Source organism: Pezoporus occidentalis, unplaced genomic scaffold (genome assembly GCF_034315485.1).
Source record: "Pezoporus occidentalis ecotype Australia unplaced genomic scaffold, CSIRO_AGI_Poc_V1 ctg63, whole genome shotgun sequence".
NCBI classification, from domain to species: domain Eukaryota; kingdom Metazoa; phylum Chordata; class Aves; order Psittaciformes; family Psittacidae; genus Pezoporus; species Pezoporus occidentalis.
This window is the reverse complement of record NW_026915977.1, coordinates 265,883-291,101: the sequence shown is the minus strand read 5'-3', so window position 1 is coordinate 291,101 and position 25,219 is coordinate 265,883. Positions and strand designations below refer to the sequence as shown.

The 25,219-nt window shown below is 51.4% G+C and overlaps 1 protein-coding gene and 1 long non-coding RNA gene across 3 annotated transcripts in view; both read left to right on the top strand.

Annotated features, from left to right (window-relative positions):
- The window catches only part of LOC134174840 (uncharacterized), a 141,883-nt gene that overhangs the window by 10,760 nt on the left and 105,904 nt on the right, over positions 1–25,219 (top strand). The gene's annotated exons all lie outside the window — the stretch shown is intronic.
- The window catches only part of PTPRA (protein tyrosine phosphatase receptor type A), a 112,438-nt gene that overhangs the window by 6,607 nt on the left and 80,612 nt on the right, over positions 1–25,219 (top strand). The window contains exon 2 of one of the 2 annotated variants that reach the window (XM_062640104.1): positions 19,543–19,680. In XM_062640104.1, the coding sequence (XP_062496088.1) occupies positions 19,663–19,680 (18 nt within the window). In that variant the 5' untranslated portion in view covers positions 19,543–19,662. Of the gene's footprint in view, positions 1–19,542; positions 19,681–25,219 lie in introns of those variants that run through there. The other variant, XM_062640103.1, reaches the window with a different exon arrangement.

Here is a 25,219-nt window from a genome sequence, read left to right as displayed (position 1 = left end):
CTGGGAGGGTGCTGAGGCGCTGGCCCAGGGTGCCCAGAGAAGCTGTGGCTGCCCCATCCCTGGCAGTGTTCAAGGCCAGGTTGGACACAGGGGCTTGGAGCAAGCTGCTGTAGTGGAAGGGGTCCCTGCCTGTGGCAGAGATTGGAACTGGATCAGCTTTAAGGTCTCTTCCAGCCCAAACCGTTCCATGATTTTATGTTGGCCATATCTGTGCTTATCTGTCCACAAAATCCTCTGCCACAGCTGGTGCACACCCAGCCCATGATCAGGAGCAGGAGGAGAAGTTCAGAGATGGATGAAGAAGTGACCAGCCTGGGCAGTGACATGGGTTAGTGGAAGAAAAGCATGGAAACAGCTCAGTCTGGCTGCTTATGGTGAGGTGGTCCAAAACACTCAGCTAAATCCAAGGGCAGAAGGGACAGTTGCTGCAGTTGCGATGCTGGTGGAGGTTTCTAGAAGGCAGAAACCCTCAAATAAGTAAATTTTAGTGAGTAAGAGGAGAAATATGAAGAACAGGATTTGCTTTTATGAAAATCCAAACTTCATTTTAGTGGTTTATGAGGATTCCAGCGGTGCTTTGGGAAAGGGCAGCCTGTTGTTCCCGGCACTGTGTACTCAGCACGGCCGTATCCTGGCTCCAAACCTGGAGGTTTTTGGGTACCATAAATCTCTCTCATGATAATGTGTGGCAGGACAGCACTGAAAACCTCCCTCCTTCCTTACAATCCCAATAATGCTTTTATCATGCCTACAGATAATCATCTCCCTTTTGTTCCAGGAGTGAAGCTCTTATGGATATGTTTGAGAAGCCTGGAAAGAAACATTTTCACATGTGTTTTCCAGCGTTGCTTAACACGTGCTGTGTGTCAGAGCCTCTGGATTTCACTGAATTCCAAACTGGCCACTCCTTACCCAGAGAAGCTGTGGCTGCCCCATCCCTGGCAGTGCTCAAGGCCAGGTTGGACACAGAGGCTTGGAGCACCCTGCTCTAGTGGAAGGGGTCCCTGCCCATGGCAGGGGTTGGAACTGGATGAGCTTTAAGGTCCCTTCTTCTGTAGGAAGGCTCACAGGTATAACTTTAGGCCCACTCTCTGCTGTGCTGTATATCTATATACTTAGTCTCTATCTGGAAGCTCACACTTACTCTTCCCTTGCTTCTCTGTAGCAGCCCAAGTGCTGCAGCTTCATCCCATCTCCTCAAAGACCCTAATGCCATCGGTGCTAGGCCTGAATGATGCATTAGAGAGGAACAGAGCTGACTTAAAATGAATAATGAATAGAAAAGCATGCCTAATCCTTCAGACTTTCTCTTGAGGAGACTTTAAACCCATTTGGGTACAGACAGAGAGATGGTTTTAATCCCAGTCGCCGTGTCATTCTCATCCCAGTGGGAATGCCAGGCGGGATGTTTGGTCGACTCAATGGCAGCAGCTCGGTTTTAGACACTCTGTGACTGGGATTAGAGAGGTTAAATGATTTTTTTTTAAGTTATCTAGGAAGAGAAATGGGAATTCTGTTTCCATGGCTGGCATGGTTTGGTTTTATGGTTTTGTGGGTAAAATTTTCCTGCTTTTAGGGTCTGCTTCACTCAGTCCTTCAGGATCTTTCCACCAGGCAGTGGCCTCCAATACATTCATCTGTAGATCCCTATCTTTTTCCCACCATTTTAACCCTTTGAGGAATGATTGTGTTCATACTGCTGGGCAATGGGTGGATTTGCATTGCTGGGCTCTGCAGGTCCGTTTGGTGAGCACATCTGGAGCAGCTGCAGGCCTTTCCCATGGGACTTTGGGGGATCTCTTACCCAGCACTGCTTTGAGAAGAAGCACTCGGCCACCTCATGGGTCAGCTTTCCTGTACCTGCCTTCATCTGAAGTGGTTGTGTATGAGTGGGGTTGTTACTCCAGTAGGAACCTGGAGATGAGGTCTGTGACCCAGGCATAAAATCATGGAGTTGACCAGGTTGGGAAAGCCCTTTAATATCATCAAGTGAATCCTTCACCCCAGCACTGCCAAGGCCACCACTGCCCCATGGCACTGAGGCCTCATCTCCACGCTGTGTGAACACTTGCAGGGACGGTGACTGCAGCCCTGCCCTGGGCAGCCTGTTCCAATGCCTGAGCACCCTCTGGGGCAGGAATTGTTCCTCAGCTCCATCTAAACCTGCCCTGGGGCAGCTTGAGGCCATTTCCTCTTGTCCCATCCCTTGTTCCTTGGGAGCAGAGCCCAACCCCTCCTGGCTCCATCCTCCTGTCAGGCACTTGTAGGGAGCCATCAGGTCCCCCCTGAGCCTTCTCTTCTCCACACTGAACCCCCCAGCTCCCTCAGCCCTTCCCCATCACGCTTGAGTATCTAATACTGCTTCTTGCTCCTGTGTCTTATCCCCTGTGTGATGGAGGCTTCACCCTTTGCCTTCCTTGCTGTTTGTTAAACTGAGTTCAGTGCCTGTGTGAGATAATTGTCCTTTTCTCCCAGCATCCAGCACATTCTGGGGGGGGGTGTTGGAGTTTATGTAACTTCCCATATGTTGCCCTCTTCATGTAGAAACCTGAAGATAAATTGTGAAACACAGAGAGCTGCTTTGGAAGGATGAACCCTCAGCTGCAGCTTGGCCTGTTTGTGGCAAGAAAAGAGGAACCCAGGGAGCTTCTTTTCTCTCTATACAGCTGAGTGAGCAGCGTGGGATGGAGCAGCTGATGCTGCCCCATTGCCCAACACTGCTGTGGGAGGAGGGCATGGGGAGCTGTCAGCAGGCTGAAGAGCAGGTATGAATTAGGAAGGGTGGTGGTTTCTCTGTGGAGGTGCTGCAGCCCCCTTTGCAAAGCTTCTGTGTTCCCTCTCAGTGGAACCTTGAGTCAGTGTTGGTTGAACCAGTTGGCTGGACCTGCTCTTGGTCTCCATTCCCACCTAGATCCAGGGGGTCTTGCAGAAGAAGGTTCTTTGCTCCTGTGGGACACAAGCCCCTGCAGCTGGAAGGAGAATCATGGCTCTTGTTTGCTGCCAACTTGACCTTAGCAGTTCTTAATCTGCTCTGCTTGTTTCTGCTCATCATCTCTTATTATGGTTCAGTCCCAAGTGTAAGAGCTGTTGTAGGCAGGATGCTGCAGTTTGCAGCCTGTCCCTGCTGAACAGTGACACAGCTTGAAATTAGGGTGGCTGAAAACATCCTGGAATCCCAGCCTGGTTTGGGTTGCAAGGGACCTTAAAGCTCCTCCAGCTCCAAACCCCTGCCATGGGCAGGGACACATTCCACTAGAGCAGCTTGCTCCAAGCCCCTGTGTCCAACCTGGCCTTGAACACTGCCAGGGATGGGGCAGCCACAGCTTCTCTGGGCACCCTGTGCCAGCGCCTCAGCACCCTCCCAGGGAAGAGCTTCTGCCTAAGAGCTCATCTCAGTCTCCTCTCTTGTGCATCTCCATTCCCCCTCCATCCCCATGAAGCAAAGCCAAGGAGCTCAGCCTGTGAACAAGCCCCTTTTGAACCTAAAGGATTGAGAAACTGCACTTTTACTCTGAAAACATCTTATTTGGTGGATGGAGAACAAGGAGCCTGTGCACAAGAGCATGGAAAGTCCTGGAAGGGGAAAAAGTGCTTCAGAGATGAGCCACACAGGTCTGGTGATAGCCGGGTGGAACCTGCAGCCAGGGCTCCTGGGCAGCTCCTCAGCATCCAGCCCAGGAACTGACCTATTCCATGGGGGTTTTGGAACTTGCTGCAAGACCAGGACTGCTTTTTGGAAGCCAGGAACTTTGCAGTTGCTCAATACTCGCCCAGCTGCTTTTGTGGGGATTCTTTGCAATGATTTCCTTTTTGTAGAGTGGTTTCAGAGCTGCCAGCATGGGATCCTTGGAGATCAGCTGCTGTGGAATGATGTGGTGTGGAGAGCAGCTCCTTAGCTCCCTTAGCACAGCTCCTCATGCACGGGGAGGGTGATGATGGATGCATTGAGGGATTGCATTTTGGGCTCTTCAGTGTCCCACAGGCCAAGAAACATGACATGGATTTAAGGGAATTTCAGTTCCTGGAGGCCTGTCTGCTGGAATACCATCCACTCACATCCCAGAAGGTTTTCCTTGGCCAGCTGAGCCTGCTTCTTTGTATTTAGCATTGACCTTTCCTTCCCCTGCTGCTTCCCTGCAGTGATGTAGTTACAGACTAATGCAGGGCATGGGTTGCATGGCATGGGTGGCAGCTCAGTAGCCAACTTCCATGAGTCCATGGGCAATATTCCCTGGTTTACAGGCTCCCAGAAGCCCTGCCAGCAGCAGGTCCCAAGCCCAGGGCTGGGGAAGAAGCCCCCCACTTCCACATTTCTCTCCCATTTTGCCTGTTACAGTCATTGTTACGGATCTAAAGCATTGCTTGAGCTTTGTGTTCCCTGACAGGACTGGCCTCTCGCTGCAGGAGGGTTATTTTGCTGTTGAGGTGAGAAACTGCAGCCCAGTTCCTTTTGGGATGCCTCTTAGAGCAATGGAGCTGGTGCAGGGCCTGGAGCACAAGTGTGATGGGGAACAGCTGAGGGACCTGGGGGGTTCAGTCTGGAGAAGAGAAGGCTCAGGGGGGACCTCTGGGGACTTGTGGGGAGCTAATGCTGAGCAAGCCTTGGGACACAATGTGGCTTCAGGCAGATGCTGTGGCACAAGTCCACGGGCTACCAACGTCCATCTTTGGGCCAGCAATCAGGTGACAGTGGCTTTTGTCAAAGATATGGAGGTGTTTTGTGCCCCTCTTGAACGAGGCTCTTCCAGTGACCCTGCTGCAGCTCTAGAGCATTCTTCAGCCAGTTCTTTGACTGCTCTAATTCCTCTGTGGTCACTCTGTGTGGTTCCGACTGATCCCATCCCGCTGCGGTGCTGGATGTTACGTTAGGATCAATGTTTCTCCTTGCTGATGCTTTTATTTCATACACTTTCTGAAGCTGGGACTTGGGTTTACTTTGAAGCAGTGAAAACACTGAATAAACCACTCCAAAGCTTCCAAAGCATTTGAAGTACATCCTCAAAGTCACTTCCCTCCTGGATCTGACTCCACATAAGGGCTCTGAGCTGTACCTGGGCTGCAGAGCCACTTGGGTCTACCCCTGGGGAGAAGTGGGAAGCTGGGGAGTACTGGGGAGTGATGGGATGGAGGAGAAGAACTGAATATGTGTATGGTGCTTGCTAACAAGAACCACTTGAATTGATTTGAGTGTGAGTTTGGTCCATCTTCTTCTGGAGCTGAATTCCAGTCGAAATCTCCCCAGGAGAGATCATCCCTGGTCTTCTCCATGGGACTCCTTGTCAAAAGGGAGTCTCCATGGGCTTTGTAGCCACCCTTTAAACACTTGAACACAGTGACAAGGTCTCCCTGAGCCTTCTTTTCTCCAGGTTGAACAATCCCAGCTCTCTCAGCCTTTCCTCACTCGCTTCCCAATCCTTGGATCATCTTTGTGGCCCTTCTCTGGACCCTCTCTAGCCCATCCACATCTTTCCTCTATACCAGGGGGGATTGTTTCCTCCCTCCCTCTGAGCCCCAGCTCCCAAACCCTCCCTTCTCCCCCGTGCCCTGGCAGACAGCAGTGCAGTGTGTTCCTGTGCCAGTGGCAGGCACCGAGCATGGGCGGGTATCAGGTTTGGAAGCAACAAACCAGGATGACTTCAGAGAAACCTTCTTGTTTCTGCTGAGCTTTCTCTGTGCTCAGAGCCCGGTGATGTTGAACAGGCACCTCAGGAGCTTGCCTTTGAGGAGCTCCCAGGCTTTGCTGCAGCTCTGATGGGGCCAGTGATGTCCTTGTGCGCTCTGATGGGGCCAGGCTGGAGTGGTCCAGCATGCACGTGGGGTGGCAGCAGACCCCTCCTCACGCTCTGCTCTGCCTGCAGCCAGTGGTGCTGGGCCATGCCAGAGTCTCACCACAGATCTGTCCTGCAGCACAGGAGCGAGACACAGGGAAGCTGTTTGCATCTGTTTTCATCTGCCTGCTGTGAGTGGATCTTGGATCCTGCCCCTCCATCTCCACGGCCAAGAGCTGAAAGATGATCTTGGAAATGCCTGTTCAAGAGAGTCCAGAGGAGGCCACGGAGATGCTGTGAGGGCTGGAGCAGCTCTGCTCTGGAGCCAGGCTGAGAGAGCTGGGCTGGGGCAGCCTCTACAAGAGAAGGCTCCTGAAGGGGAGACCTGAGAGCAGCTCCAGTGCCTGAAGGGGCTGCAGGAAAGCTGGAGAGGGGCTTGGGACAAGGGCCTGTAGGGCCAGGCCAAGGGGAATGGCTTGAACCTGCCAGAGGGGAGACTGAGATGAGCTCTTAGGCAGAAGCTCTTCCCTGGGAGGGTGCTGAGGCGCTGGCACAGGGTGCCCAGAGAAGCTGTGGCTGCCCCATCCCTGTCAGTGTTCAAGGCCAGGTTGGACACAGGGGCTTGGAGCAAGCTGCTCCAGTGGAAGGGGTCCCTGCCCGTGGCTGGGTTTGGAGCTGGAGGAGCTTTAACCTCCCTTCCAACACGAACCAGGCTGGGATAACTTCATGAACACGGTGCCTGCAGGCAGCAGGTCTGGCAGTACCTGTGCTGCCCTCCTTTCTCCCATCCTTTGCTTTTAGGATGCTGTTCCATAAATCATCTCTGTTGACAAAATCATGCTTGTGTCAAGCACTTGCCCGCTTTATTCTTCCATGTGTAGTTTTTCTTTCCTCTGGGCAGGGCTCTTCCTTACAACTTCAAGTGCAGAGGTGCCTGTTTGTTAAGTCTTTCCTGGCTTCAGTTGAAGCTCTTTAATATTCCTCTCTTCTGTGAGCTCTCTTCCATGAACTTTCCTTCACTCACCATCCTACTCCCATTTATCAAAGCCTGCCTTGCATACCGGGAGGGACAGGGGTATTCCTGTTGTGTCCTACAAGGCTGCCTGCTGTCCCTAGGGAAAAGGGGAGACGTATGAAAGAGAAGGAGCTCACATCCTTATTGACAAGTACTGGGTTTTATACTCTAAGCCTGAAGTATCTTGCTTGGAGAATAGCTCTGATGTGTGTAACGATGCTGACTGCTTCCCACTCGGCTTACCCACTGCCTGATCCAAAAGGGATTTCTTCCCTCGGAACTGGGGCTCATCCAACTCACTTTAAGTAACGAGCAGCTGAAAAAGCACCACTTTTGTGTTTTCCTTGCAGAAAACATCCTGCAGAAGACTCGTGATTAATAACAAGCTACTAAACCTTGTCACCTTTGATAGCCAGGACCATGCTACAGCTGAGCCCAGTGCTTTAGTCCCATAACCTCCCTTCAACCTTGGTGCAGCTGTGTCTATTTCCCCGTTAATATTTGCACTTTCTATTCATAGAACCACAGAATGATGCTCCGGTGTTGAGAGGAAATGAAGGTGTGAAGAGCTGATGATTTGTTCTGTGACAGAAGGGAGCTGGTGTGAGACGTAGGTGGTGTTTTGGAGGGGGCTATTTTTCTGCTCCTTCCTTTCTGCACATATGGGATCACATCTGACAATGGGGGAAGGCAGCTCAGCTTGCTAACCTTGGTCTGAAAGCACTCACCCTGCCTTGGAGGATCCCACTATGGAACATCTCCCAGCTCCAATCAGTGTCCCCAACTGCCTGACTCTTGCTTCTTGTTAGGCTGAAATGAGAATGTGGAAACCAGATGTGACCCGACAGTTCTATCATGTTTAACATCTCTATCCAGATGTTTCCAGCTTGTAGTGCTCGTTTCCACTTACACTTATCCAAGAGCTAAATCCAAGATGCTGCCTGCCTGGATGTCTGGGAAGAGGAGTCAAACCTTGTTAGCTGTGGGATCTTTTACATGCATTCAGGTAGGGCAACGTTGTCCATCCCCAGACTGCCCCATGCATCTAAAATCTTCATGTAGTGAAGGTTTTTCTTCTTTAAAGGATTAAAAAGGATACATTGGAAAGGGCTTGGAGCAAGCTGCTCTAATGGAAGGTCTCCCTCCCCATAGCAGGGGGTGGAACTGGATGAGCTTTAAGGTCCCTTCCAACCCAAACCATGATTCTATGGCAAGCAGGAGGAGTAAGACGGTTTTGGAGTAGTCTGAAGCCAGTGGGAATGGCTTTCTCTAAGGATGCTCTTCCCTTGAGACTGCATGTTCTTCCCTTAACTCTCATTGCACATGAACCCTGAGCACTGAAGGGTTCCTGAATCTAACTCCATTTGCAAGGCAAACTGCTCTTCCAGCCTCCTGCATGACACAAAATGCTGTAATCAGGCTGCAGCAGGACCTGCTCTTGTAATGGGAAAGACAGAGCAGACTCAAATCCTCATCCTCCAGTGGCTCTGTGGGAACTCAAAGTAGTTAAAATAACCCCAAACCCAACCATTGCTTTTGACATGTGAAATTGGTCTGGGCAAAACATTAGGAAACGGCGTACTCCAGGGGATGAGATGATCTAATGCATCTGACTTGAAAGGAGCATGCTGCCATGGAAACTTGCTTCTGTGCCTATTGCAGAGCATGGGCTGCTGCCCCGGTCTCCCCTGCACCCCCAGTCCCATTCCAGCACAAGCAGCAAGTCCCACTTCAACGTCTGTTCTGCCTTTTGTGCATGTTCCTTGTTCCTGGTTAGCTCCATTCCTACATAGCCTGTTCTTTGTCAGAGCAAAGACTGCCAGGATGCTACTGGCAACTGATTGTCCATTTCCTGAGGAAAAGTCCTTGCTTTTAAGTAGTTTGCCTGGGATCTTGGTTATTGCAATACAGGAGAGGCTTCCTGTGTTGGTTGACCTTCTTGGGATGAAGATGCAGCCACCCACATGGAGTGTCTGCGTTTAGCTCTGAGAGGCAAGTCTGGAGAGCAGATCTGTGCTGTGGGTTTTCACCATCGCTGCTTTGTTGTTCCTCTGACATTGCAGTTGTGATGTGTGATGATCCCCGGTGTAGCAACAGGGGTTTACACACAGAAGCTCCCCGTTGTTTAATGCTGTTGGATTTTGAGGGATGTGGGGATGGGAACTGGGCTGGAGCGAGAACAGCGGTCGGACAGGATGCTCCCCATGACCCAACTTCAGTGTGTGCTTGAACCCAGAACTCCCCCGTGTGCTGGGCTGCACCCCCAGAGCGTGAGCAGCAGCTCAGGGAGGGGAGATTTGGGTTGGATATAGGGAAGTTCTTCCCTGTGAGGGTGCTGAGGCGCTGGCACAGGGTGCCCAGAGAAGCTGTGGCTGCCCCATCCCTGGCAGTGTTCAAGGCCAGGTTGGACACAGGGGCTTGGAGCAAGCTGCTCTAGTGGAAGGGGTCCCTGCCCGTGGCAGGGGTTGGAGCTGGAAGAGCTTTAAGTTCCGTTCCAACCCAATCCAGGCTGGGTTTCTATGTTCCTTGAGCTATGGAGAGCCACAGTTCGAGCTCAGAGGCTTGGGCTAAGGATGCTTCTACAATGGCGGATCCTCCCCACTCCTTCCCCTGTCAGTCCTGACTGCAGATCAGCACTTGATGAAAGCAGCTCTTTGTCCTAAAGGGATTTGGCATCCGAGTGGACAGGAGCTTGTTTGCATCCGAGTTACTCAAGGCTCTCCTTTAATAAAGCATTGGTGTTCCCTGTTTGGCTGCTGGGACTCTGGCCTGATGTGTGCCTGTGTGTAATCATAGATGTGGTATGGGCTTTCCCAACAGAGCATTGCTTATTCAGTCCCATCCCAGTGCTCTCGTGCTGCATGAAGAATAGCAAAGACTGTCTTCTCCTGATCTGATTCTTGCTGGTTTGCTCAGGTGCAGGTGCCAACAGATGCTCTGGGCGTGCATGAAGTGATAGAGCATCATAGAGTCACAGGATGGTTTGCGTTGGAAGGGAGGTTAAAGCTCCTGAAGCTCCAACCCCTGCCACGGGCAGGGACACCTTCCACTAGAGCAGCTTGCTCCAAGCCCCTGTGTCCAACCTGGCCTTGAACACTGCCAGGGATGGGGCAGCCACAGCTTCTCTGGGCACCCTGTGCCAGCGCCTCAGCACCCTCACAGGGAAGAGCTTCTGCCTAAGAGCTCATCTCAGTCTCCCCTCTGGCAGGTTCAAGCCATTCCCCTTGGCCTGGCCCTACAGGCCCTTGTCCCAAGCCCCTCTCCAGCTTTCCTGCAGCCCCTTTAGGCACTGGAGCTGCTCTGAGGTCTCCCCTTCAGGAGCCTTCTCTTGTCCAGGCTGACCCAGCCCAGCTCTCTCAGCCTCTTACCAGACCCTGCTGTTTGGTCCTTTCGGTGTCTCAGGACCAGGCTTTACACACTGGGCACTCATGAGTTGTTGTTCATCCCTTTTTCCTATAGAAAAGAGCGCAAGGACGTGAGATGAGGCTGTAGAGGAGCACATGTGCTGGTTCGGCTGCTGAAGGCTCGTCTCTGGCTTGTCAGCACACGGGAATATCTATAATGCAAGTGGCACTTGTGGGGATGGGGATGCTCCTGACTGAGGTCAGAGCAGATGGGGCACACAGCCTGAACCAGCCTGTCTGGTTTATGCTTTATTAATTAAGACACGTTATCAGACTCATCTGTGTTTTCTTTCCTCTTCTCTTTCCAAACCAGTTCTGCTGCTTCTTTCCCTGCAGAGGAGCTCAGTTGGAGCCTTTCAGGCAATGCCTCTTTGTTGTGCTCTTTACTAATGCTGTAAAAGCTGTGGGCGAAGACGTGGTGGAGATTTGTGAGCTGTGGGTATCACAAGGTTTGGTGCTCTCCTGCTGGCACATTCCCAACCTGTGTGCTGTTGGTGTTTGCCAACACCTCTACCCCACAGGTTAAGCTCTGTTGCTGCTTGATGAAAGGTGCTTAAACCTTATGTGGATCGACAAGGTGACTGGATAAAGTCATGGAAGGAAGATCCCTGGGCAAAAGCAGTCCATGCTGGAGACGGGGAAGTGTTCTGGGAGAAGATGGGATCTCTGGGGAGAGCTGGGCTTGTTCAGCCTGGAGAGGAGAAGGTGATGGGGACAACTTAGAGCAGCTCCAGTGCTTACAGGGAGCTGCTCTCAGGTCTCCCCTTGAGGAGCCTTCTCTTGTCCAGGCTGCCCCAGCCCAGCTCTCTCAGCCTGGCTCCAGAGCAGAGCTGCTCCAGCCCTCGCAGCATCTCCATGACCTCCTCTGGCCTTGCTCCAGCAGCTCCACGTCCCTCTTGTGCTGCTGCCTCAGAGCTGGATCAGGACTGCAGGGGGGGTCTCCCCAGAGCACAGCAGAGGGGCAGGATCCCCTCCCTGAGCTGCTGCTCACGCTCAGGGGGTGCAGCCCAGCACAAGGGGGGGTTCTGGGCTCAAGCATGCACTGAAGCCGGATCATGGGGAGCTTCTCCTCACCCAACACCCCAAGTGCTGCTCCTCAGCTTTGGTTTGGATTTGCTTCATGTCCAGTGCTCTTCAAGGGAAAACACTCACTGAAAGAGTGGAACTGGGGGGAGATGGCTGTTTGCCAGTGAAGGTTTGTCAGCTCACTTGGATATTGCACAGATCCCTTCCCTTCCAGCAGGACAAGATGATGACCGTGTCCAGGTTCTTCCCTTGTGCATACACAGTGCATGTTCCCCTTGAAGTCCTTCTCCCAGGCATGGCTTTGTGCATGCACAGCATCTGCCTCGTTAATGGGATGCTGGTGCCTTACATCAGCAAGTTAATTTGGTCCCTCAGTGCAGGGATATTTCCTGTTGCTGCATCCTCTTTCTAAAGCTGCACATCTACGTCTGGCCATTCACTTCTGGTGTGATGCGTGGTGCTGAGCACCAGCAGGGCTTAAATCCCAGCTAAACCTTTGGGCTTGCTTCCAGGAGGTGCACATGGTGAGAGGGCCACTGGAGCCATTTGAATGCTGGTGTGTTTATCATGCTTCCTTGTAAGCACAGCAGGAGACTGCAGCTTCTGCAGAGCCTGAGAGCTCTGCATCACCCTCATCTGAGAGCTTTGGGCACAGGTATGTGCAGGCTGAGGGTGAAGCTTCTCTGGGACCTGTGCTTCCTCCTTCACTTGCATCCAGCTCTGGTGATTTTAAAATACAGTTTTGCAGGCTGATTGCTCCTGAAAGGAAGCGTTCCTGTGCCAGGGAAGGGACAAACCAACCTCAGGATTATGGATCGTATGTGGTCCAACACTGTAGATAACATTGAGTCACTGCTGAAAGCCTCAAAGCAAAACAGATGTTCAGTTTCTAGTGATGAAGTATTAAAGGTACCAGAAGAGCAAAGTATTAACTAAAGAGAGTTTAACTAAAAGCCTGGACAAGAGAAGGCTCCTGAAGGGGAGACCTTAGAGCAGCTCCAGTGCCTAAAGGGGCTGCAGGAAAGCTGGAGAGGGGCTTGGGACAAGGGCCTGTAGGGACAGGCCAAGGGGAATGGCTTGAACCTGCCAGAGGGGAGACTGAGATGAGCTCTTAGGCAGAAGCTCTTCCCTGTGAGGGTGCTGAGGCGCTGGCCCAGGGTGCCCAGAGAAGCTGTGGCTGCCCCATCCCTGGCAGTGTTCAAGGCCAGGTTGGACACAGGGGCTTGGAGCAAGCTGCTCTAGTGGAAGGGGTCCCTGCCCATGGCAGGGGCTGGAGCTGGAGGAGCTTTAAGGTTCTTCCACCCCAAACCAGACTGTGATTCTGTGATGAATGTCACTGCCATGCAGCCCGTGGCCTTTTGAGTAAGAGACAATTTTTGAAGACCCATGTTTTTATACACCTACCTGTGTATAGGATCAGAACTGTGATCCCAGCAACCTGGGCTCCTTGGGCAGCCCACACTGGAAGCTCCTTGAGATGCTTCTGGGTAAGTGTTAGGTATCTATTCCTTTGATCATCGGTGTGAAACCTGCAGTGCTTCTCTTGCTTGAAGCACAAGTCCTGTGTCCCTCCTTGCAGACCCATGGGGGAGAGCACTCGACTTATTGGTGGGATGTGATCGGGAAGGAATTGTGTCCTGGTCCCCCTTCTCAGCAGCGTGTGCATTGTGGGTGCTCATGGATTTCTCAGTCCAGTGAGTATCTAACATAAAACACATACAGGGTCCTGCGAAAGAGCATCATGCCCTGAACTTCCCTCCTAAACAAGTCCATCTATCCCTACGCTGTGCCCTTCCTGGGGTAGTGACTTGTGTATTTGGCTGTTTAATGTCAGAGCATCACCAGGGAAAGACAGAGAAGACTATGGGGCTGCCGAAGCTGCTTACCCTGGTAGGTGGGAAGTGGGTTTGAAGCTGAGCCCAAGTGGGATCTGTATCCATGGCTCCATGTCACTGGTTCCGCAGGGTTTACCCTTTCTTGTGGCAAGTTCTAAGTGGTTTCTAGTAAGAAAAAGGCTTTTTTGACCTCCTCTGAGGGTGCCTCCCTTTGTAGGCTTTCTGAGGAGCCTGATGCTGAGCACTTAACCTTCCATCCCCCTGAAGGGAAGAGGGGCAGACAGCAAGCCTTGTTGGCACCTTTTCCCCTCAATTCTTGCATTTACTTGTTCTTCATTGGGCTTTTAAGAGAGTCTCTGCCAAAAGGAAGATGCTAAAACTGAGCATCATTATTGTGGTGATGGAAGCAATCGAAGAGGCCGTCGGGTGCCTGGTCTGGGTGCAGTGGATGGAAGGAGCAGGAAGGATTTGATCTGATCTCCTGGGACATGCTGGGCTCCAAGAGTTAATGTTGCCACTGGCTTCTCTGTCCATTTGTCATCCATTTGTGCTGGAAGTAAATGGCATTTTCTTGCACTAAGTTTAGGCTTCAGTGCTGGAGTCTGTGTCTGTTTGTCATCCATACAAATGATGCTCTCTGTGCCTCTTTCACTTCTTCATCTAAACTCGGCTCTCTGGTGGTGAGCTTCCCTGGATGATACCAGATTTCATAGTGACCTATGAGTGTTTTTCTGTCCTGCATATGCTGTTTCATAGAACCATAGAGTCACCTGGGTTGGGAAAGCCCTTTAAGCTCATCCAGTCCAACCATTCCCCAGCACTGCCAAGGCCACCACTGCCCCATGGCACTGAGGCCTCGTCTCCACGCTGTGTGAACCCTTGCAGGGCCGGTGCCTGCAGCCCTGCCCTGGGCAGCCTGTTCCAATGCCTGAGCACCCTCTGGGGCAGGAATTGTTCCTCAGCTCCATCTAAACTTCCCCTGGTGCAGCTTGAGGCCGGTTCCTCTCGTCCCATCCCTTGTTCCTTGGGAGCAGAGCCCAGCCCCTCCTGGCTCCATCCTCCTGTCAGGCACTTGTAGGGAGCCATCAGGTCCCCCCTGAGCCTTCTCTTCTCCACACTGAACCCCCCAGGTCCCTCAGTCGTTCCCCATCACACTTGTGCTCCAGGCCCTGCACCAGCTCCAGTGCCCTTCTCTGGCCCCACTCCAGCACCTCAATGTCTCTCTTGTAGTGAGGGGCCCAGAACTGAGCACAGGATTCAAGGTGCAGCCTCACCAGTGCCCGGTTTCCCTGCAGTCTCTATCACTGCAATAATCAAGCAGTTTCCCTCAAGAGCACCGAGCAGATAAATGTGAGATTCCCCAAGTTTTCTGAGCCAGAGCTGTTAAGTACAGGTAGGGATGGAGCAGTTCAGCCTAGAAACCATGTCCAATGCTGGATGGGAAAATCATCAGGAGTGGTCAGCATGGGTTCACCAAAGGGAAATCCTCCTTGACCAACTTGAGGACCTTCCATGATGAAGTGACTGCCCTGGTAGATGGGAGGACAATGGCGGATATTGTCTACCTGCACTTAGTAGGGCCTTAGACCCTGACCCATAAGACCTAGAAGATCCTCACAGAGAAGCTGTTGATGGATGGACTGGGTGAGCAGAGTGAGGGGGGTTGAAAGCTGGCTGAGTGATGGGGCCCACAGCATGGTGACACCCAGCTTGGCAGGGAAGGACATGGGGGTCCTGGTGGACACCAGGTTCACCATGAGCCAGCAACGTGTCCTTGTGGCAAAGGGGGTCAGTGGTGTCCTGGGCTGCATTGGACAGAGCACTGCCAGCAGGTAGAGGAAGGGGATCCTTCCTGGAGCACTGTGTCCAGCTCTGCAACCCCCAGTGCCAGAGGGACGTGGACAGACTGGAGAGAGGCCAGTGGAGGGCACAGAGATGATGCAGGGGCTGGAGCATCCCTGCTGTGGGGAAAGGCTGAGGGAGCTGGGACTGCTCAGGGGGGTCTCATCCCTGTCTGTAGATGGCTGAGGGGAGGGTGCATAGAGGATGGAGCCAGGCTCTGGGTGGCCCTGTCTGAACAGGGGCTGGACCAGATGATCCCCAGAGCTCCCTTCCACCATCAACCACTCTGATTCTGCAACGGAATACATCCCTGTATCCTCAGGAGCTGCAGGGATGGGCTGAGCTGATGTAGGGCTGTGAGTGCATTCAGCACTGTGTGTGACCACACTTGTTTGGTGTGAGCTGTGTACATATACAATAGTTTAATAATGCTTCTCTTGCTGCTGTGCAGTCATTTCTATCCCTGTGAAAGTGTTTTCTCTCACTTGCTTCCTCCTTTCACCTTCCCAGATGTCTCCTCGGAGCAGACTTCCATGACTCTCATTGTTCTTCACCTCCTCCTTGGCTAAATGGCTTCTTTTTATCCATGTGTGGCTTTCCAGAGCTCTGCAAAATGCTCTTTCCCTGCTGCTATTTGAAGTATGAGCTGCAAAAGGAAGGCGAGGGAGTCCTAATTCAGATGCATTTCTTCCTTTATCTGTTTTTCCTTATTCAAAGTCACTAAAGCCACAAATAAACCATTCTAATTCTTGATGCCATCTGGGAATGCTGCCTGTTTGAATGGCGTTTGTAGTGCTTTATCTGTCAAAGAGGAGGGGGAAGAAGCACGTCTCTTGGCATTAGTAGCAATAACCTATCTGCCACACTGCACTCTGCGCTCCCATCTACCACAAACCCCAAAGCAAACAAAGCTCATGCAGAGGCAGGAAGTGTTTTGGGCGTAGATCTTTGCTCTCACCAGGTCTGAGCTCACCCCAGCAGGCAGCAATGCTGTGGTTCGCTCAGGTGGGTTTATATTGAGCTCTCACTGCTTCATCTGATGGGGTTTGGCGGCTCCATGGGGTTTAAAGCATCCTCTGCAAGGAGTCTCCTGGCCATGCTGGATGGAAATGTCCCATGGAGGGAGGGATGGGGCTGGTGTGGAGCAGGGTTGAGCCTCGGACAGCCCAGCCTCCAGGTGCCTTCATTTTGTCTTTGAGCCTCTGTTTTCATAATCCTGCCCTGACCCTAAGGCTTCTGCATGGAGCAGAGTGAGAGGAACCTCCGGTCTGACGAGGTTGAACTGGGAAGCAGGGTGCTCCCATTGCCTGAGCCCAGAGGTGGTGGTGCTGGAGTCAGGTGGCCTTGGATATAGCAGAAGACCTCAGCAGCACCAGGATGTGATTTTCATAGACTGGTTTGAGTTGGAAGGGAGCTTAAATCCCATCCAGCTCCAACCCCTGCCACGGGCAGGGACCCCTTCCACTAGAGCAGCTTGCTCCAAGCCCCTGTGTCCAACCTGGCCTTGAACACTGCCAGGGATGGGGCAGCCACAGCTTCTCTGGGCACCCTGTGCCAGCGCCTCAGCACCCTCCCAGGGAAGAGCTTCTGCCTAAGAGCTCATCTCAGTCTCCCCTCTGGCAGGTTAAAGCCATCCCCCTTGGCCTGGCCCTACAGGCCCTTGTCCCAAGCCCCTCTTCAGGTTTCCTGGAGCCTCATGGCTCTTTCTGGTGTGCTTTATCTCTTGTTCATGCGAGTTTATCAAACCATCGCTGGACTGAGATTTAGCATCAGGTCTTTAGGGAAGCTTGTTACAGAGATGTGTAGCAGAATGAAACCGTAACTGCTTAGCTTTAATGTGTCAAAATGACTCATTTCAAATATCATACTGGAGGTATGAGGCTTTAGAAGACAGAGAAGCAGGGAAAACATCCGTATCCCTATAGCTATCCCCTCTTTCCCTATGGCTGTTTCCCTTTCCTGCCTGCATATAGAGCAGTTCCATCTCCTCCCGTCCCGCTGGAGGCCAGGGAAGCAGCAGACAGCCCTGCAAAGGATTATTCTATTTGATCAGGCTTTGCACTGGGCTGTAGATAAAGCCCTTGATGTTTACTGGGCCATTAAACATTTATTAGCCTCTATCCCAGCGTGTTGGTAGCCCTGTAACTACAGCTGTGAGTCAAGTGAAGAGTGGGGTCAGCAGTTGCCTTTTGCTTCGGGATTGTAAATGGAAAAGCAGGTCATGTCCTCATGAAGAGCCCAGATGCCTTGGAGAGAAGGGGCACATGAGTGGAGCTCCTCCTTATCCCGAGGAAAGTCTGGAATCTTGGGAGCATTTAAAGAACAAGGAGAAAAGATTAGGGCCGGAATTAGGAGTTAATGTGTCCCTGCGCTACCTAAAATGCTTCATGGCCTGGGATCAGAGTGACTCTTGGATCCGGTTGTGATTAGGTTGAAGGAGGGTTCCTGCCTCAGTCTTCCCTCATCGGCATTCCCATCATCAGACCTTTATTTCCCTTCCACCTCCTTCCCAAGCCTTGATGGGGAGAGGGGCAGCATCACCGCAGGGCTGAACTTTGGCTGGTGGGGTCTTGGCTGCTGCACCTGATCGGATCATCATGAAAGGAGGAATATGAAGGGATTTACTCATTGCTGGGAGGCCACAGCCTGGTGCTTCACACCACAGGCAATCCCTCTGAAGTCAATGGGATTGCAGAGCGTGTAGATCACTGTGGAATATGGCTTTTTCCTGGAAAAGTGGGGGGATATTTGTTTTGCTTGCATGGAAATTACTTCTAATACAACTCTAGACATGAGCAGGCCTTCTAATCACACCGCTGCTCCTCGCAGTTCCAAAGTTATTCCTGCTGTGCTCTCATTTGGAATGGTTCCTTACAAATCACTGTGTGGGAAGGCTGCGTGGGAATGGCTCCGGTAGGAGCGTGTCCTCGTGCGCTTGGGACCCGCGGTGTGAATGGAGGAAGGAGACGGGGTTGTTTTCACACTCTCTCATTTTGAGTCCCTGTTCCAACATTTAGGTGTTGTCAGGATGAGGGATAATTAGAGAGAGCCTGTTCGGGAATCCTCATTGCCGTGAGGAAGCATGGATTATGTGGTAGGGAATGCAAAGCGATGGAGTGGGTGTGCAGGGAGGAGGTGCTGCTTCTTCCTTGTGGCTGCAGAGTGCATCTCCTTTCTACAGCACCTTCAGAGAAATACAGTGATTGTCCCATTTATGAAATCATGGAATCATTGATGGTTTGGGTTGGAAGGGAGCTTAAAGCTCATCCAGTTCCAACCCCTGCCACGGGCAGGGACACCTTCCACTAGAGCAGCTTGCTCCAAGCCCCTGTGTCCAACCTGGCCTTGAACACTGCCAGGGATGGGGCAGCCACAGCTTCTCTGGGCATCGTGAGCACATCCAAATCTAAACCCCTGCCTTAAACCCAGCCTTATTTCTCTTCTCTAGAGGAGGCAGGGTGTGGGCAGGGGCAGGGGCAGGAGCCGGACAGGCAGCATCAGTGGAAAAAGGAGACAAACCTTTCAAGCACACAAACCCTTCTGGAGGCCTGACACAGGGGAAGGTGCCTTCAAAGCTACACTCTGCTCATGGAAATGGCTCCGAGGTGGAATTAGGCATGTATCAGAGCATCTACAGGAGCAGATGGGTGGCTCTGCTCAAGCTGTGGGTATGTTAGTAAGGAGGAGAGGAAAACAATATCTATTTCATCAAGCTGGGGGAGAGACAAGTGAATTATTCCCTTGGCAACCGGCTTAATGGGACCTGGTTGTTTCCTCAATTATTCACATATATATATATATATATATATATATTCAGTTTCTCAGTTACTTTCTGTTGGAACTGGATGAGCTTTGAGGTCCCTTCCAACCCAAACCACTCTGGGATTGTGTGTTCTGCTCCCTCCTTCCAACCATGTTTGGTGTCATGTACAGCTTCTAGCTTTGCTCTCAAGGAGGGGTGGCACAGCACAACCTGACTCACGCAGCAGAGGTTCTGCTCTTCTCTACTCTTCTGAAGTCAGAGAACTCTCCTTTACCATCCCAGGTCCAAATTAGTCCTAATTATTCCATGCAAAATGAAGCTGCTTCAACAGGAAGGAATTAGGACAACAAATTATTCTTGAATAAAGAGGACTCACTGCTGCCTGCTCTAGTGGAAGGTGGCCCTGCCTGTGGCAATGGGTTGGAGCTGGATGAACTTTAAGGTCCCTTCCAACCCAAACCATGCCATGATCCTATGATCTTTCCAGCTTCAGGCCAAGTGACTTATGTTCCTCTTTGTCCTCTCTGCAAAACAGCACAGTTTAAGGTTTGGTGCTCATCAGGCTCCTGCTGTATCAGCAGACTGAGTAGCCTTCGGTTAGTCCCTAAATGGCCCAAGCTATGGTCTTCGGTCTTCTTCTTGACCACCTCCATGCCTTCTGCAAGCTGTTGTACCTCCAGCTGTGCTTGTAATACTCTGATAAACTTATTTCATCCAGAGACCACGTTTGTGGCTGGGACAATCCCAGTTATATGGGACAATCCCAGGGATCCATCACAAAACTCAAGCAGTTGGGGCAGTAAAAAGCCTGTTTGCTTCATCCAGCTGATGATGCGAAATGACTGGTTTGTCCTGGGACTGCCATTAACTGGGTGTTCCTCTCTCACAGGGCGCATCGGGAATAATCATCAGCCTTACTAAGGATTGATTGTGTCCTCCCCATTGGTGTCCTGCTTTGGTTTGAATCGGATAAAGCTCTGACCGTCGCATCGGGGAGGTGAAGAGTTGAATGAAGGTCCCTGCTAAGGTACAGTCGAAACTTCAATGAGCTGTTTGGGGTGTGAAGCTGGTACTGCCTAAGCTGTGCAGGAGAGCAACAGCCTTTGGAGGTGCTGGTGGATGGATTCACTTCTCTTAGTCTTACTATATCTACAATGAGAAGCCCGTGCTTCATCGTTCCCCTGGTTGATCTTTATGAGTATGGTCTTCTTAGGCTGGGGGTTGTCTTTGTTTTGATGCAAACTTGCATGAATCCAGTATTTTCTCTTCATTTCCTTTCATTTTTGGGAACTCTGATCCGTGCTCTGAGCTGTGCAGAGTTGGGTATCAATGTTTGTGCTGGTCTGAAGAAGGCTTTTCTTCATGGCATTTTTATCTTGGTTATACAAACCCCTGTTAGACTGAAACACACTGACCTCTGCTGTTATCTTGGCACAGATGGGCACATAATCCTGGCATGAGTGGTTTATTGAGAAGGGAGAAAGGAGAAACCCAGAGTGTTTTTGAAGAAAGGAAGGTCATGGATTAAGAAGGAAGGTCATGGAGTAAGAAGGAAGGTCATGGAGTAAGAAGGAAGGTTATGGAGTCGGAAGGAAAGTTATGGAGTAAGAAGGAAGGTCATGGAGTAAGAAGGAAGGTTATGGAGTCAGAAAGAAGGTTATAGAGTCAGAAGGAAGGTTATGGAGTAAGAAGGAAGGTTACTTACAACGTTAAAACCCAACATCCAGTGGGAGTTTGTAGGCAGTTGCTCTGGTCAAAGCTGTTCCCGTGAGGAAAAGTTTGAGGAATGCTCTAAGAAATAGATAATCACACTGTAACACTTCTTGTTCACTGTTTCAAAGGACACCTTCCAGCCAGAACAGGTTTGATGCAGGGATGGTGTTGCTCAGAGCAGCACACCGAGATTTGCCTGTGAATCCTGGTGATGCTTATGACCAAAGTCTTCTCTTCAGGCATTTCTTTCTGCTGTGGCTTTCCCAGATTCCCCCTGTCTGGAGATGAAGTGTCCTGCTGACACTGGGTGCTTAACCAACTACACCAGTTTATGGTTTCATATAAAACATCTTTGAACCCTTTGCAGATGTGGTGTGATGCCTCTTGTGCCGAACTGAAGTCAGGCGTAACTCTGATGGGTGACTAAATGCTTCCCTTGGGAACGGTGTGATACTTAGGGAGGAGTTGCAGGTCTGTTTGTGTGTGTATTGAATGAGTTTCACGTTGTGTTTTCCTGTGTGTGTGTTTCAGGCTGCTTGGCTCACTTCTTGATTTGGGGGAGACTCCTATTGGGATCAGCACCTGAATTAAGCCCAGCAATGTACTGAGAAGTGGCCAACCGCCCTTTGTCTTTGGGGTGTGCTTTCTCCATAGCTGGAAGGGATTAAGTTCAGTGAGACTAAAGTCAGAGATAGAGAAGAAATGGAGACGTTTCCCTGTGATGCACACCATCAATGTTAATGGCCCAGACTCTATCTGTTTCTCAGTTTTTGCTTATTTGGGAAAAGCCTTTTTGGAGAAGCAAGAGACTGATGAATGTGTTCGGATATCTGCCATAATCACACAATCCCAGCCTGGAAGGGAGCTTAAAGCTTATCCAGTTCCACCCCCCTGGCATGGGCAGGGATGCCTTCCACTAGAGCAGCTTGCTCCAAGCTCAGTCCAACCTGGTCTTGAGCACTGCCAGGGGTGCAGCACAGGTTTCCCATTGCTTTCTCTGAATCCTATCCTTGTGTTTATCAGGAAACTTTGGAATTTAGGTGAAAAAGGAAGGAAAATCTCTTTGTTACTGTGAGGGCCAGGTCAGCATCTTGTGTTGAAATCACTGTGAGAGCAATTAGAGAACACTTGGGAAGTGGAGAGCTGAGCTAAGCAGAGCCAAGCTGAGCTTGAAAGCTCCCTTGGTTTGAGCGCATCCCTATCAGCAAGGTGCAGTGGGACCAGAAACCTTTTTATCAGTGCCTGTAAAGGGTAAGAAGACGAATTTCCCAAAGGAAATTTCCCAAAGGTTGGGCTTCTTCCCTAAGGTTTGTTTTCCGAGGAGAAAACCAGATACACTGGGAAGTGGGTATCTCCAGACAAGTACCTGCAGGCACTGGGGTGCATACCCGCATGTAGGGACATGGAATGCTATCCCAAATAGCCCAGAACCTGAGAAAACAGAGATAAAATCAAAAGACAACTGAAGTTAACTGTGCTTCCAGGGCAATCGGAGATTGCTTGGAATGTTGTGGGATTTCTGAGGCCTCCCAGTGCAATTTCGGGCTGAGGTTTGGGAGGTTTGGGTGCTGTGGTTGTTAGTGCCTCCCTTGTGACTGTCACCTATTGCTGCCATTGGCCAGTGACAGCTTTTGGGCTGTGGATGGCACAGATGTCACCACCAAAACAGTTATCTTCTATTGCAAGGTCTTTATGTCACTTGGCTCTATGGATCCCTTCATGGAGAAGCCCACGCTTGCTCTTTAAACTGCACAAGTTTGGCTTCAGTGTAAGTTTTGGGTTTAGATTAAAAACCAACAGAAAAAAGGCATTTTGAGATGTGACCGGATTACGTTCTTCTTTCACCCACATACTTTCCCCTTTGTTTCCATCCTCACCAAAACCTGACCTATGTTCTGTGTTTGGGGCAGTGGGGTTGCTATCCTGGCTTTGAACTTAATGGGCTTCTCCAAAGGGCCTTCAGAAGAATCATGGAATCCCAGCCTGGTTTGGGTTGGAAGGGACCTTAAAGCTCACCCAGCTCCAACCCCTGCCCCGGGCAGGGACCCCTTCCACTAGAGCAGCTTGCTCCAAGCCCCTGTGTCCAACCTGGCCTTAAACACTGCCAGGGATGGGGCAGCCACAGCTTCTCTGGGCACCCTGTTGCCAGCGCCTCAGCACCCTCCCAGGGAAGAGCTTCTGCCTAAGAGCTCATCTCAGTCTCCCCTCTCTCAGCTCAGCTGCGTTTATCACCCCTCCATCCCATCTTTTGAACCACGGAGCAATTTCAGCCACATTTCAGCAGCTTCAAAGCCTTCAAATCTTTCAAGTTGTGTGAAAACTGAACAGCAGGGAGATAGAGCAGAGAGCTCACAACACTTCCCAGGCTCAATGGAAGCTCTGTGGTGTAAATTCGCTTCTTAGATCACCTGTGTTTGATTTGCAGGGTGATGCCGACCCCTCGGTTGAGCTCATGGTGCTATCAAAGCCTCACGTGTGATACAGGATGCTTGTTTCACCCTCTGTGCTGCATTAACCCCATTGTACTGCTGGGTGATTTCACCTCTGTTCTCTCAGAGGCACGTGCTGCCTTTTTGACAGGCATTAGCAGAGTTACCAGCAGCTCCTCACCCATCTAAAACGCTCTGTAAATGCCTCGAGTACCTGAAGCATCACGTTGCAAAGTGTGAAATTGAAGATGCAGCCCCGCTTTAAGGCTTTCGCTCCGTAAGCAGCAGAACTAATGTAGCTCAGCATCCTAATGAGGGACTGAGTTATCCTTTGGTGCTGTTAGAGAATGGCTGCTGTTGAGCTTCACCCTTCAAACCTCCCTGGCAGGCTGCTATTCCTCTTGGGAGGAGCCTTGCAGGGAGCCGGCATCAACTGCCAGCGAGTGGCAGGAGGGGAAGTTCAACTTGATGGTTTCAGGGAAACAGCCCCAAAATGACATTCTCTATATAATGTGTAAAAGACCTTAGGTAAGGAAGGAGGAGGGATTGGTGTCCCCCAACACAAGAGGGACGTGGAGCTGTTGGAGCGAGGCCAGAGGAGGCCATGGAGATGCTGCGAGGGCTGGAGCAGCTCTGCTCTGGAGCCAGGCTGAGAGAGCTGGGCTGGGGCAGCCTGGACAAGAGAAGGCTCCTGAAGGGGAGACCTGAGAGCAGCTCCAGTGCCTGAAGGGGCTGCAGGAAAGCTGGAGAGGGGCTTGGGACAAGGGCCTGGAGGGCCAGGCCAAGGGGAATGGCTTGAACCTGCCAGAGGGGAGACTGAGATGAGCTCTTAGGCAGAAGCTCTTCCCTGTGAGGGTGCTGAGGCGCTGGCGCAGGGTGCCCAGAGAAGCTGTGGCTGCCCCATCCCTGGCAGTGTTCAAGGCCAGGTTGGACACAGGGGCTTGGAGCAAGCTGCTCTAGTGGAAGGGGTCCCTGCTCGTGGCTGGGGTTGGAACTGGGTGAGCTGTAAGTTCCCTTCCAACACAAACCAGTCTGTTGTATGCTCTTCTGCTCTTTACTTGGATGGAGGGCCTCCAAAAGCAAAGAGAGTTTTAATTTAGATGCCCTTAGCTGTGAAATGTGCATCGAAAAATCCCCAAACATGCAAATTCTGCTCTAATTACTGAGTTCTCCACATGGAGCTTTTCTATCCTGGGGATGCTCTTCATATGTTCCCACCGAGACAGTGCAATTCCTGCTGTGCAGCACCCGGAGCAGCGCGTTGACACCCTGTTGATTGGGAACCCAAAGTGTTTTAAGACCCTGATGGGAAATTACAGCAAACAAGAGCTGTTGGCAACCAGCTTCCACATCGAAACCCTCCGTGAACACAACCAACTACAATTATAGCAGCATTCCCAGGTCAGGAAACCAATGCAGTGAGTGCTGTATTCCTGTGTGTGATATTTATGACACACAATGTTATCTTTGTGATTGTTACGTCTGCTTTGCTGCAGTGCAATTAGGGAGGGGCTGAGGTTAATGGTAATGTTAATGCTGTGCGTGTTCTTAATTTAGAGCCTGAATGCTGTCCTTCAGCAGGGAGTGAGCAACAGGAATCATTCATGCTATTGTGCTGCTGTCACATCTGTGGGTAAGGAGATGGCTGCAGCACAGCCTGAATCAGCTGAGATCACCCTGTATGGTTCATTCACGGTGTGGTTTAGGTTGGAAGGGACCTTAAAGATCATCCACTTCTCATCTCTGGTGTATTCTCCTGCTAATAGGACGTTGGAAAGTTGTGAGGGTCTTAATGGATGGATTTGCTCTGAAACCAAACCTGGTGCTTGGGCAGTGTCTGTCTCTATAGACTTCATCCAGCCCAGCTTCAGCTCAGAGAGAGGAACCATTGCTATGTACTTGTTCTGACACAATGTGATTGCAAACCCCCCTGTGTGCTGGGCTGCACACCCAGAGCGTGAGCAGCAGCTCAGGGAGGGGATCCTGTGCTTCTGCTGTGCTCTGGGGAGACCCCCCCTGCAGCCCTGATCCAGCTCTGGGGCAGCAGCACAAGAGGGACGTGGAGCTGTTGGAGCGAGGCCAGAGGAGGCCATGGAGATGCTGCGAGGGCTGGAGCAGCTCTGCTCTGGAGCCAGGCTGAGAGAGCTGGGCTGGGGCAGCCTGGACAAGAGAAGGCTCCTGAAGGGGAGACCTGAGAGCAGCTCCAGTGCCTAAAGGGGCTGCAGGAAAGCTGGAAAGGGGCTTGAGACAAGGGATGTAGGGACAGGCCAAGGGGAATGGCTTTAACCTGCCAGAGGGGAGACTGAGATGAGCTCTTAGGCAGAAGCTCTTCCCTGGGAGGGTGCTGGGGACTCACCAGTGTTATGCAGATGGGCACCCCTTGTATTCTGAGTTTTGGTTGAGGAGCACACCGGGGGGGGGAGA